Source organism: Stegostoma tigrinum, chromosome 20 (genome assembly GCF_030684315.1).
Source record: "Stegostoma tigrinum isolate sSteTig4 chromosome 20, sSteTig4.hap1, whole genome shotgun sequence".
NCBI lineage: Eukaryota > Metazoa > Chordata > Chondrichthyes > Orectolobiformes > Stegostomatidae > Stegostoma > Stegostoma tigrinum.
The window spans coordinates 55,902,028-55,916,671 of record NC_081373.1 but is presented as its reverse complement, the minus strand read 5'-3'; the positions used below and the strand labels follow the sequence as shown (position 1 = coordinate 55,916,671).

At 41.6% G+C, this 14,644-nt stretch overlaps 1 protein-coding gene across 1 annotated transcript in view; it reads right to left on the bottom strand.

Annotated features, from left to right (window-relative positions):
* Positions 1–8,266: 8,266 nt before the first annotated feature.
* Positions 8,267–14,644, bottom strand: part of pkd2l1 (polycystic kidney disease 2-like 1) — an 87,862-nt gene continuing 81,484 nt past the window's right edge. Inside the window, exon 15 of the mRNA XM_048551546.2 lies at positions 8,267–14,080. Within this exon, the coding sequence (XP_048407503.1) occupies positions 14,048–14,080 (33 nt within the window). The 3' untranslated portion in view covers positions 8,267–14,047. The remainder of the gene's footprint in view (positions 14,081–14,644) is intronic.

Sequence of the window (14,644 nt, the reverse complement as noted above, 5' to 3'; positions counted from 1 at the left end):
CGCCTCCCCCTCTCTCTCCCTATTTATTCCAATTCCCTCTCCCCATCCCCCTCTCTGAAGGGTCCAGGCCCGAAACGTCAGCTTTTGTGCTCCTGAGATGCTGCTTGGCCTGCTGTGTTCATCCAGCCTCACATTTTATTATCCTGGAATTCTCCAGTTCCCATTATCCCTTGAGCTGATGCAAATGTGTTTAACAAACCTATGACCCTTTGTTTTGCTCTGTCTGTCACCACTTCTCTCACTGACACCTGAAGAAGGGAATGAGACTTCGAAAGCTTGTATTTTCAATTAAACTATTGTCAATAACCTGGTAATGTGATTTTTTTTTTGACCTTTTTCCAACATGCAGCATGTCGTACCTGGTCTAGCCTACATATGCCTTGAGACCTACACTATGGTTGACTCTCAGCTGCCCTCTGAACAACTGGGGTTAAGCAATAAATGCTGACCTAGCCAATGATACCCTCTTCGTATGGATGATATTTTTAAAAGATATAGAGGAATAGCAACATTCAATTGAAAGGGTGCTATCAACTTTAATTTTATTTGAAGTGGTAGTCAAATGTTCTCAACCAAGTACAGAGAACAAGAAATTGTTCTGCCCATTTTTGAAATAGTATTGACAAAAATCTGCTAGTAGCAATTATACCTGCTCTGACAGCCATGATTGCTTGGGTATATTTATCTTCTACTTGTACAAATAGATGGGTTTCAGGTTTGTTATTTTATTCAAGTTACGTGGAGACTGCCAGCAACAGTATGTAAGAATGGCCATAATAATCTATTGCCATTTAACCAAGTGAGTTGCTTGCCTCTGAAATATCATCCAGGTTGCAGTAACCCAGGGCTCCCACCTCCCAGCCACTGATTTGTGTATCCAGCTCTGATTTCCTCCAAGTTCATAACACAATTGAACTCCACAGTAATTTTAAGTAAGGTGTCTAGTTCCAAACAGTCTTGAACTTCTGCAAAATCAATTGCACAGAAAGTGGGGGAAAGAATGGCTGAAGTTGGTTTAAAACGTAGAGTACAACAAAGCTGCCAGCAATCTCTGCTCGAGTGTTTGTCCTATGATTTGATGCTAGATTTATCAAAGTTCTGCAATGGTACAGCTATACCGGCAAAGAACACCAACTCCCCACATAAATGCCTGTTAACATGTTGCAGTCTACAAATACACAGTGAAAATACTTAAGTTTATTTAATATTATCTTCTCAGCTTATTACAGCTTTGTGCCAGGAACCCTCACAGTGGCTTCATAAGTTATGGCATTTTGTTTTAAATCCTCCAGGAGAGAATATGCTCAAGTTTTTACACTCAAGTCTTAGTTTTTTTTTGAAAAATCACCATGGTTTCAGTTTATCACAAACTTGCAACCTGGTACTGAATCTTCCTGTTTATATCATCACCCCAGAGAATTGTCAGAAGCATGTTTTACATGGCGTGTAGTTGTTAGAATGATAGGTGAAATAGATATGTGGCCTTTAAATGTAAAGGGGATGGGGCAGTGGTGGTCTCCATCCTTCTGAACTGGGAGGCCTGTGTTCAGGCCCCATCTGCTTCAGAAGTGTGTAACAGGTTGATTTAGAAAAGTAGGATAAATCAGAGCGTCTTATGGCTCAGTGGTAGTGTCTGTAATCACTGATAGGGAAGTCTAGGTATAAGCCCCACCTGACCAAGAGGTGTGTAACAACCTCTTAGAACAAATTGATTTTGAAAAATAGGTCAATTTTTTAAAAACATTAAATTTAATAGGGGAGGGGGCTCTTGTAGTACAGTGGTAGTCCTACTTGCTCTAGAGATGTAATAACCTCCCCTGAACAGGTTGATTAGTAAGTTTCACAATGTTATTAGCCTGTGTCAGGCTAGCTTGTCTCTTAAGTGGGACTGATAGTTCACATGTTGGAAATGCATTTTCTTGTAATGCAGCATAAATACAGCCAGTAGTTATGTGTATTGGAAAAGATGTGGATCTAAACTTCCTGATATAAGTCAGGATCCCCATTTCTAGCCGAGATCTGACAAATGTTGCACAGTTGGAGAGCAAAGAATCTCCATCATACTGGCACCCTTGATTTACAGCACTAGCGTGCTACTCTAAGTAGTCATAGAGATCCATAGTTCAGAAACAGGCCCTTCAGCCCATTTGTGCCTATGCCAGTCAAAAACAGGCACCTATTTTAAGATAAGGTGTAGAGCTGGATGTGCACAGCTAGCCAAGTAGCATCAGAGGAGTGGAAAGCTGCTGTTTCTACATCACACTATTCTAATCCCATTTTCCTGGGCATGGCCATAGCCTTGTCTGCCTTGAGTGAGTAAGAGTTGGCAAATGAGACTAGATTAAATTAGGATATCCGGTTGGCATGGATGAGTTGGACCAAAGGGTCTGTTTCCATGCTGTACAACGCTCTGACTATGACTCTAAATGCACAGCATTTAAATTTCAAAAGCCTCTGAGAAGCTTCAGACGAAAGGTAAATGGATGTTGGGGATAGGATGACCATGGGAAACTGGGATCTGTTGTATAATTATTCAGGTGTTTAGAACTTCGTTTTGATGTTTCCTGAGGTAAGTCAGAATTCTGCCTCTAATTTTGAATTGGAGTTGTTTTCGGAGCATTCTGGCTTTAGGTTCATTGCCCATTAGAGTTTAAAACATTCTGGGCTATTCCCTCACATTTGAAGGGTCCTGATACGCATCTAGTGGGGTCTGTCTACTTTCCAACAATGTGGAACCTACAGAATTTGGGTCATCATGCTAAATAGTAAGAAACCATTAAACTGTTCAACAAACACTTTTCAAAAACTTCAACAGGAAAGACCCACTTCCTTACAAGGGAACCCTGGGCATTGTATTTTAGATACCAGCAGAGGAGGATGTAAAAGGGGAGAAAATGAACATTTAAATATTCAGAAATATGGAAGTGGACTGTAAGAGCTTTTTAAAAAGTGTACATATGAGTTCAACTCCTACCTGCTCCAGAGGTGTGTAATAACTCAAAGGTTAATTAGAAAAAAAAGTATAATTGGATCACCACAATCTGAGCTACAAATCTACCCAAAGCCTTAGAATTGGATTATTGCCAAGTATTGGCCCCAAAAGCATGAGTTCACAATCTGTTGGTCATGACACAGTCTGAACGGTCGGGATTGCGAGCTCATGCTGTTCCGAGGCAGCAACAGCATCCTGTGAAACGTTCACTCTGGTGCATCAACTCCAAAGTTCAGTTATACACATCTGAGTTTTCTTGCTGACGTTGGGTGGATAGTGCCTTTGCAGCCTGATCACTGCCATCAAACAGAATGTGCAAAGCAAGAAAGCTTAGACTGTCTGCTCTTCAGTCACCTCATTCCCTCGATCTCTCATTGCTGCTGTACTACTCCTCAGTCCCAATCCCTTCAGATCAGTTACTGTTCCCCTCCTTGTACGTTCTTGGTGAAATGAGCAAATGGAAGAAGCATTAACTACTTTGTCCCTTCTATATGAAGACAGACAAATTACATACCAGAAAGAAGGTTTTTAATTTAGTCCGTTCCAAATCCTGGAAGGTGAACAATGGCATCATTTTCTGAGTTTAAGGTGATTAATCATAGTGTCTGGATGGATGCACCTCGGTGATATGTGGCATTGTCTCTATCCTTAAGTGTATTAGAAATTCCTACTCGGGTTGCAAGGACCATTCTCACCACAGTCATTCAAATCCTGTCATTCAGGACATGTGTTTCCTTCTTACCCACACCTTGAAATAATTTCTACTGGAAGAGCTTGTGCAGGGAAATTGCTGTGTGCGGGGCACGGAGGTGGAAGGTGAGTGGTCGGTGGATTGATCAGGTCACTGTGGAGTGGGTAAGTGAGGTGCAGAAAGCTTTTTACCAAGCTACGGGTATTTTCTTAGTCAGTGGAGGTATGATGCTTGCAAGGACAAGGAACTTGGGTGGCATGCTGAGTAGGGCATTCCTGTTGTGTTTGTTGTGCATTTTATTTGATTGCATATCCACAATGTGTGTGTGTGGTAGGGAGATGGTTGCCACACGGGTGTGTATTATGCTGCAGCAGAGTTTGGTAGGACAAGTACTTGAGCAGAGGATAGTGGTAGCTGTGCCCCATGTAGATCCAGGTGAGGTTGGTTACTGGGTTGTTTCTGCATGCAACCTTAGCTGGTTTTCTGTTATTTCAATGTTCTCAGAAGGTTCTCACTCCTGAGTTTGTGGGTTTGGGATTGTGCTGTCCAGATAGATGTGCAATCTTTTTTGACACCACACTGAGAATGTGGAGTACTTCAATATGGTGTCATAGGCATTTTTTTGTAAGACACCATATATTGTAGCGGTTCATCAACATGGTAACATTGTTGTAGAGGGTCTGGAAGGAGCTTAGTCATCCTGACCTTTTATGGGGCATAGGTTCTTTGTCTATCACCCACTATGTTTAAACAGGATTGGAGCTGGCACCGAGCTTTGTGTTGGTCCGTTGTCCAGTTTTCACCATGTGCTGGTCCCTTATCCAAGATGGACACTAAATCACATCATAGAAGCCTATTCAGCCCACTGAGTCTGCACCAATGAGTGTCCCAACCCATCTTATCCCCATAAACCTGCTTTCTGATGGATAATCCATCTAACCTGCACATCTTTTGGACTGTGGGAGAAAACCAGAGCACCAAGAGGAAAATCCATGCAGACACTAGGAGAACGTGCAAACTCCACAGTCACCCAAGTCTGGAATTGAACCTTGGTCTCTGGAACTGAGATAGTGGTGCTTACCATTAAGCCATGTGTCAATCGTTCAGAGTGTTTTATCTTGACCCAGGTTGAAAATTCGCTGAGAAGCTTTATGGTACCACAAAAGCACTGATTATATTTCTTCCGGAGGTAAATCTTAACCAGGCACAGATACAATGATGTAGTGCAATGGTCACAATCTTTGTCAATATGCTTATGGAAGTTCCATTGCATCTTCCATGCTGTGTTGGCCTTCAAATTTCAGGTTGCAATGTGAATGAACATTGCCCTATGACTCTGGGAACGCCTCCAAGACTGGACACTTGTTCTGGCTGATGGCAACCATCAAAGAAACTGACCCAGCAGCCAACCACCATTAACCAAATGGAATGTTTTCTGTTACTTGGGGTGAGATTGTTTTACCATCACTGCCTTTGAGGGTCTGAGTCACCCCAATCAGTGTGGTAGATGTCGATCTCCCATGACCATGTCAAGGTGAGGCAATATTTGCAAATCCTGCTGTCACCAGCTGGTGACACAGGCTTGTGCATGTTTACAATATGGAAATCACTGACCTCATGTCAGGGAACAAGCTTAATGCCAAGGTGGCTGCATGGGCAAAGCTAGGTCAGACTTGGATGGCATGAGGAGAGCAGTGCTGTAGCTCAAACTTCTTCTGTTCTAACATGAGTCTGTCATGGACAAACTATGTTGATGGACTGTGAGGTGATGAGACATCTAGATGAAGGTCTGTCAGCTGCTAAATATGAAGTTGTAAGATTGTGAGAGCATGCCCATTGGGACGGAGATTTACAGGATTTCTCAAAGTTGAAGCTGATGATTCTGGAGAAACTGGAATTCTACAGAAAGGCCCTGACTCCTTTTTAAAATTTCTCGGAGTGTTTTGCTGACTTACTCGTTTGCTTCCTCAGGGGCTCCTGTGAGCTCACAGCATTCTGTGATTGCATTGCATAGTCCCCAGCAGACAGTAGCCAAGGAGCTTAGTAAGTGAAGATCATAAGGAAATTAATATTTTTTTAAAAAACTGATATTGAAGGGATTAGGATCTGACAAATTTCCAGAATCTGATGGCTTACATTAAAATGTAGGAAATACATAGATTTGGATACCTATGGTGTGGAAACAGGCCCTTTGGCCCAACGAGTCCATACCAAACCTCAGAGCATGCCATCTAGACCCATCCCTATATAACCCACCTAATCTACACGTCCCTATGGGTAATTTAGTATGGCCAATCCACCTAACCTGCACATCTTTGGACTGTGGGAGGAAACCGGAGGAAACCCATGCAGACACAGGGAGACAGTCACCTGAGGCTGGAATTGAACCTGGGTTCCTGGCACTGTCACTGTGCTGCCCAAAATGGGTTCCAGAAGAGGTAATTGAGTAGAGTGGCTATGCTGGTTATTATTTTCTGAAATTCTCTACATTCCAGAACTGTCATGTTTTGAAATTATCAAATATAATATCATTATTCAAGAGGGGGAAAAAATTGCATTATGAACTTTTAAGGCTAGGGGATTAGTATATTTTTAGTTCCACGTGGTAGGCTATTGGAGAAAATGCAGAGGTATGGGATTGAGGGAGATTTAGCAGTTTGGATTAGAAACTGACTTTCTGTAAGAAGGCAACGAATGGTGGTTGATGGAAAATATTCAGCCTGGAGTCTGGTTACTAGTGGTGTGCCTCAAGGATCTGTTCTGGGACCACTGCTATTTGTCATTTTTATAAAAGGCTTGGATGCACGCATAGGTGGATGGGTTAGTAAGTTTGCAGATGACACTAAAGTCAGTGGAGTGGTGGACAGTGTGGAAGAATGTTGCAGGGAGACTTGGATAAACTGCAGAATTGAGCTGAAGGGTGGCAAATGGAGTTCAATGCGGATAAATGTGAAGTGATTCACTTTGGGAAGAATAATAGGAAGGCAGAATACTGGATCAATTGAAAGATTCTTGGTAGTATGGATGTGCAGAGCGATCTTGGTGTCCATGTACATAGATCCCTGAAAGTTGCCACCCAGGTTGATAGTGCTGTTAAGAAGGTTTACGGTGTGTTAGGTTTTATTGGTAGAGGGATTCAGTTCCGGAGCCGTGATGTCATGCTGCAACTGTACAAAAAGCTAGTGCTCCCTCTCTTGGAATATTGCGTGCAGTTCTGGTCGCCCATTACAGGAAGGATGTGGAAGCATTGGAAAGGGTGCAGAGGAGATTTATCAGGATGTTGCCTGGTCTGGAGCGAAGGCCTTACGAAGAAAGGCTGAGGGACTTGGGTCTGTTCTCATTGGAGAGAAGGCTAAGAGGGGATTTAATAGAGACATATAAGATGATCAGAGGATTAGATAGGGTGGACAGTGAGTCTTTCCTAGGATGATGACGTCAGCTTGTACGAGGGGGCATAGCTACAAATTGAGGGCTGATAGATTTAAGACAGATGTCAGAGGCAGGTTCTTTACTTGAGAGTGGTAAGGGTGTGGAACACCCTGCCTGCCAATGTAGTTAACTCAGCTACATTAGGGGCATTTAAACAGTCCTTGGATAAGCATATGGATAATGATGGGATAGTGTAGGGGGATGTGCTTAGATTAGTTCACAGGTCGGTGCAACATCGGCCGAAGGGCCTGTTCTGCACTGTATTGTTCTATGGTGTAGACTGAGTCAAAGGGTCTTTTCTGTACTATGTGATGTGCTGTCAGTTATGCAAGTTGCTGGAATTTATTGAAATGTGAATAATATAATTTAAAGGATCATCGTGTGATTAGATAGTCAATGTGGTTTTATGATGGGAGGCCATTTTGGTTTAAATGTAAGAGGTTTTTTGATCATGTAATTGGGGAACCAGTAGGTGTAGTATACCTAGGTTTCTAAAAGGCACTTTAATGTTGGTGTAAAATGAAAGGTTATTGAATGAAGATAAGGACACTTGGAATTGGAGTCAATATCCCAACATGAGTTGAGGATTGATTTGATGAAGGAATGGGGCTAACAGGGGCCTTTGACTTGAGGTATAACAGTCATGATCATAATAATTTGCAGAGCTCATCACAAGGATATTATGTTCTACTCTTGCTCTTATTTCACATAGTCTTATCCACAATTCCCTTCCTATCCTGTTCTATAATCTCCCAAACCTGTGGGCCTCCACAGCCTGAACAGTGGCTTCAACATCCTGTGATTACCTACTAAGGAAATGAGGTTTGTATCCCAATAACCCACTGAACAGTTCATGTCAAACTGAGTTTTAATGTGCATAAATTCTACTGAGTGAAATTCCAGCCACTTTCTAAATACATTTAGTTCATTGCTTAGCTATGATGATCTTTATAAAGATTGAGCTTCATACAAATTCTAAATTCTCTTCATTACAATTCTAAAGTAATGCAGGTTTGTTCATAAAAATGCATTGAAATTTTATGCATGGGTAGGCATTTATTAAAATGTTTAAATATCAGTGCTACTCATTACACACAATAGAATATACATCAAATTTGTTACAAGCATAATAAAGAGTATTAGACTCTGCCATCTGTGAAGTGCTCTATAGTTTACTCATTTCACTATTCATTTGCAGAGTTATAAAAGCTATTAATGAAGACCATAAATATTTAAGCATGTGGACTACTGAAAAAGGACTACAGCACTGTCCAGACGTACTTTAGACTTTTGAGGTAACAATGTTTCTCACAGCTCAGGTTGCCAGGTGCTGGTTGTTGTTTCTTTCCAATTCAACAGAAACAAGTTACCCTGGCAATACAAAATGGAGTTGTTTACAGCTTTTTTGCAGCATCTGGTTATGACCATTTACTACATGGGCATTAGTTCATTTGATTGGACAACTAGTTTGTGATGTGGAGTAACAGTGAGAGTTCAATTCCTGCACCAGCTGAGTTTGTCATGAAGGACTCTCCTTCTCAACCTCCACCACCCCTTCCACTCCACCTTGCTGGAGATGTGGTGACCCTCCCATTAAACCACCACCTGTTGTCCATCTCTAATGAGAGAGCAGCTCCTTGATCTGGTAGGGCAATGGTAACTTCACCACCTTTCTACTACCTGCAGTAGGAATTGTGTTGGGCTGTAGGAATCCAGACTCTTTGAAACAATGAACACAAATAAACTATGTTCAGAGTGGAGATAGAACTGCAAATGCTGGAGTCAGACAAAACAGTGTGGAGCTGGAGGAACACAGCAGGCCAGGCAGCATCAGAGGAGCAGGAAAGTTGGCGTTTCGGGTTGGGACCCTTCTTCAAAAATTGCTGGCCGGAAAGGTCAACTTTCCTGTTCCTCTGATGCTTCCTGGCCTGCTGCATTCCTTCAGCTCCACACTGTGTTATCCCAGGCCACTGAAGATGTTAAGCTACCAGATCTTAGAGCTGTTGGGTGTGTGACATAACAGTAATCAGAAATAGACCCTGTGGGCAATAAATGCACTTCATGCAAACAGTGGTCTCTTTTCAGTTGTGAACAAGCAGCGGTGACCACATACAGCAATACAGTCTTTTTCTGTGCAATGAGAAATAAAATATTTGATTAAAAGTCCTTCCCACATGATTATTCTCTTGTATGCACATCATAATAGCAAATGAAACTCTAAAGGGCGTAAGCTGTAAAAATGCCCACTTTCCTCAGTCGGAGTGATTTTAAGAGCAGTGACAGACTGATCTACAATAGAATTAGTGGAATCACTCCCACGTGTGATGAATGCACAAAAACCCCACTCTTTTTATTTAATCCTGTGATAGCTGTCACAAAGATTTTGCAAGCACAGTACTTGGATACAACTGTATGCCCATTTTATGTAATTCTCTGCAGATTTCTGTAATTTCTCATTCTCAGTTTGGAAACTGAATATTTTGCTGTCAGTAAATATCACAGTCTACTAAAACAATACAAAGGGGACTTTTAAGGATTGACGATTGATAACATGATTTCATAGGTGACATTCAGATTTTTGAGTTAGAAACAGCAAGCTTGTGTTACTAGTCTTTAAATAGTGTCTTTCACGTCCCAAAGTGCTGCATAACCAATAAATTTATTGTGTAATTATTATTGTCATGTAGAACAAATGAAGAATCATATAAGGGAGCATCAGTCATTTGTGATTGTGCTGGTTGGTGTATGGATGTCAGCCAGGACACTGGAAAAACTCCCTGGTCTTTGAATAATTTTAGAATCCTGTGATCATTTAAGTATTCTGAACAAGAATCAATGCCTCAGTCCAAAGTCTTGTTCTATTAAAATATGGTTCATCTCAGTCAAATTATCAGCCTGGATTTAAATGTTCAAGTTTTGGAGTGGAGTTTGAACACACAACTGGAATAACTCATCAGAGCAGGGGCAGACAGACACACAGGACTGGCATAGAATACACTGAAATTCTTCAAGAAGGAGTTAAAAAATATATCTAAGGGTTAGAGGGATCAAAGGATATGGAGTGAAAGCAGGATCAGATTACTGAGTTGGATGATCAACCATGGTCATATTGAATGAATGGCACAGCAGGTTTGAAGGGCTAATGACCTACTCCTGTTCCTTTTATTTCTAGGTTTCTCAGGAAAATAGAGGGCATATGAGGTGGTAATGAGCCATTCCCAAAAACATGCTGGAAATGTGCTTTTATGTATAATCAGTCTAATTCTAGGCAAAAGTGCAATTAGCTTCACAAGCCAATCTTAGGATTACTCCCTGTGCCATGTGCTGCACAGGCTAGGAACAGAGACAAGGTAGAATTGAAAATGTGGCTAAAGAGCTGGTACAGGGGGAAGGGCTTCAGATATGTGGATCATTGGGATATCTTCCAGGGAAGATGGGACCTGTATAAGAAGGACATGTTGCATGAATTGTGATATTGTTGCTATCATGGTTGAAAGAGGGACAGGATAGACAGCTGAATGTTCTGGGATATCGATGTTTTAGACACAACAGAGAAGGAAGCATAAGAGGTAGAGGAATTGTATTACTGGTTAGGGAGCATATCACAGCTGTCTTGAGGGAGGACACCCAGAAAGAATCTTGCAGCAAGCCATCATGGGTAGAGCTAAGGACTAGGTAGGGCACTGTCACAGTGCTGGGATTGTACTACAGATCTCCCAGCTGCCAGCGGGAGAAAGATTAAGAGACATGTCGTCAGATTCTAGAAAGATGTGAAAATAACAGAGCTGTTGTGGTCGGTCATTTTAACTTCCCCCATACTGACTGGGACACTCTTAGTGCCAGGGATTAGGGTGAGGGCAGTTTATTAATGTGTCTGGGAGGAGGTTTTATGAAACAATTTGTGGACAGTCCAATGAGGGAGGGGGCCATACCAGATCTGGTATTGGAAAATGAGCTCAGCAAAGTGATCAAGGTTTCAGTGCAGGAGCATTTTGGAATAGTGACCATAATTCAGTATGTTTTTGGACACCTACGGATGAGAAGAAGAGTGGACCTCAGTTGAGGGTGCTAAGTTGGGGGAAGGCCAACTATAAATGAATTAGGCAAGAATCAGGAATGGCTGTTTGAGGGTAAATCCGCATCTAACGTGTTAGTTTTTAAAGGGCCAGTTGATTAGAATGCTGGACAAGCATAACAATGAAGGACAGGACTGGCAGGATTCAGGAACCTCAGATGACAGTGGAAATTGGCTTAGTCCAAAAAAAAGGAAGCATACCTAAGGTCCAGGCAACTAAAAACAGACCAAGTCTGTGTAGAATATAGAGAAAGTAGAAAGGGGATCAAACAGGAACTTAGGAGGGCTGAAAGGGGCTATGAAATATCCCTGACCAACAGGGTTAAGGAGAATCCGAAGGCATTTTATACATATATTAGGAGCCAGAGGGTAATTAGGGAAAGAGTAGGCCCCTTCAAGGACAAAGGAAATGGGTGAGATCCTTAATGAGTACTTTACATCAGTATTTACCAAAGAAAGGGACCCGAGGGCTGTTGAAGTTTGGGAAAGGTATGTGAATCCCTCAAACAGGTCGACATAATGAAGCAGGAAGTGTTGGGTGTCTTGAAATACATTAAGGTAGACAAGTCTCCAGGGCCAGACAGGTCCTATCCCAGGATACTTGGGGAGGCAAGGAAGGAAATAGCCAGAGAGTTAACAGATATCTTTGAATCTTCTTGGCCTTAGGCGAGAGAACTGGAAAAACAGGGACTGGAAAATAGTTGGCACGGTTCCAATGTTTAAGAATGGAAATGGAAATAATCTAGGTAATAACAGGCCATTGAGACTGATGTCAGTGGTGGGGAAGCTGTTGGTCTGGAGGGTTTTGGTTATGAGGAGAGATTGGACAAACTTGGATTGTTTTCACTGGTAAGATGGAGGCTGATGGACAATCTGAGAGGTCTACAACATTAAGAGAGGCATAGATAGGATGGATAATAGAGGCTTATTCCTGCGGTGGAATGGTCAACTACAAGAGGGCAAGGGTTAAAGAAGAGGGGGGCCAAGTTTAGATGTGCAGGGAAATTTTTCACCCAGAGGGTGGTGGGTGCCTGGGATGTACTGCCGGTGGAGGTGGTGGAAGCAGGCACATCATTAACGTGTAAGGCATATCTTGATAGACACATGGATGGGAGATAAATAGATGGATAGAAATCATGCATGGGCAATAAGTTGTAGGAATAAATAAGAACTAGGAATTGGCATGGGCTTGGTGGCTGAAAGGCCTGTATCTGTGTTGTACTGAATTGTATTCTATTATCACTTAAACAAAGGCATTGTTTCTGATCTGCATAATATACTGATGGAGAATGTCACTGCCATCATCAATCTGTGGTCAGATGTGCTGGCTTGATTTGTTTTTAAAGTTATAAACCTACATACTTGAAATGACCAGGCATTGAAAACAGCGTCAGGATATTCCAGTAATGTCCTCCTCTCCCTTCTGAGCTGTTCTTCTGGGAAGGGAACCAACTAGATTATAGAGAGTGGAATCCACCGGGTCAAAAATCTGAGTGTTCAGCAAGCTGGGTGGGCAATGATTGTTTGTTTGCCAAAACCTTGCTCCAGGAAGTACCTGAGCTTTGCTTTCTCTCTGCTACAGTTCTCAGCCCCTTTCTATCTGTTGGAGTTCTTAGTCCCTCTAGAGTACAAACCTCTCACTGTCTATGAAATGGAGAAGAGGCAATGATTTTACAAAGTGTATCTGCCCTGAGAAGAAGTTTTGAATTATAGCTGAAATTGTAGCTTCACGCAACAGAAGCACATTTTGGGAATTAAAATGTTGTTCCAATTCGTGATGTATTTTATTTCCAGTCCCACCAGCGGTATTTTCCCAAATCGAAAACTTCTTCACTGTTCAGAAGCTCTGTGCTGAGGGCACTAAAGCTAACAATTTATACAAGGATGATATAGGATACACAGTAGGGTCAGGCCAGGTTAGGGTGAGGTGCCAGCGTAGTCTAGTGCTAGCTGAAAACAGTCACACGGTGTCAGTCTGAGATCTCCAAGGTACCTTGGGAGACTAAAAGAAACAGATTCAGCAACTGAGCAGGTTGAGGGGGAAACAACATGAAGTGAACATTAGAGTTGTAACGGTCAATTTGAAAATGCTAATAAGAAATATAATTAATGTAGCTGTGTGTAATCTGGAAAAATTGTAGATTGAAAATATGACATTCCTTTGAACTTGTGAGCTGCTTTGTACATATTCGTTTTATTGTCAGAAACACTGAACCAGCTTTGGTGTCTTGTTTACAGCTTATTGTAAGGCTGTGGGTGCAATGTCTTTGATATTTTAACCGATTGAAATGAATCGACAGAGAGATGAGGAAACTGCGCCAGTGACGTTCCAATTAACCATTTGCGACAACCCGAGCCCTCACCATTAATGCATATTGTTTATGGATAAGAAATGGCCCATTGTAATTTAGACCTGTCCAAGGAAAAATGTGGATAATAATATCTATTTGATCTCCAGCAATGTGCCTTCTCCATCATGACATGTTTGTATTTGAGTCCGCCAGAATATTATCCTCACTGAATGAAAATGTGCGAATATTTTACAGCGATCATAAATAGCTTGCGTTTGTCTTTGTCTATCTATTATGCACAATGGGGATCACAGCAGCAAAGTCTGACTCAGGGAATTAATATGGCAATAGGCTGCACTGGGGATTGTGACAAAAAAATGCCCCCCAAAAAATTAGGGAAGTTTCCATCTCTTAATTTTTTTATTTCTCTCAGGAAAGGACCTTGTGCTTATTCTTTTGAGGTGAATAGTCAACAGAGCCTGGCCTGGAAGAAATCATCTAGAGAAGTCTTCTCAATGATTTAGTCTTGGTGTGTTTGCTGAGTCTTGACTTTACTGCTTTTCTGACAATTACAGGTGTTCAGTCGGATTCCATCTTTCGCCCTTGAGAAAGTAATTGGAAGTGAAATATTAATAGTAAATACCAAACTATATGAATTCAGCCACATTTCAGGATAAATATTTGAAAATTAAATGAGCCTGAAATCAGCACTTATACGTGAACACATTTCAATAAATATCTGCTATTCTCACAAGAGCTGTGGTCTCCCAAGCAGCCTGATACAATATGAGGCACAATCTTAGAATAAATGGTTTAGGACTGAGATGAAGAGAAATTGCTTGAGAGGGTATGAACCTTTTAAATCTTTAATTGTGAAGGCAATGTGAAAGGTTGTTCTTTGAGAAACAGCCAGAGGAACTGGTTCCCAATCAGGAAAAAAAACACTGTAATCTGAGCAGAAGAACCAAAAGGAGGGTAGATTCAGGCATTCATTGATTGTGCAGAAAGGAAACATAAATCCATCAGTGGAAACTTAATCCTCCAACTCCTGTGCTTTCACACAGCTTCCGGGAACTCTGAATTTACTGTTAGAAGGGTACAAATCACATACAGCATTTCATAGTTTCCTCAGAATAGCTTCCAGTACTTTGAATCATTGCCATGCA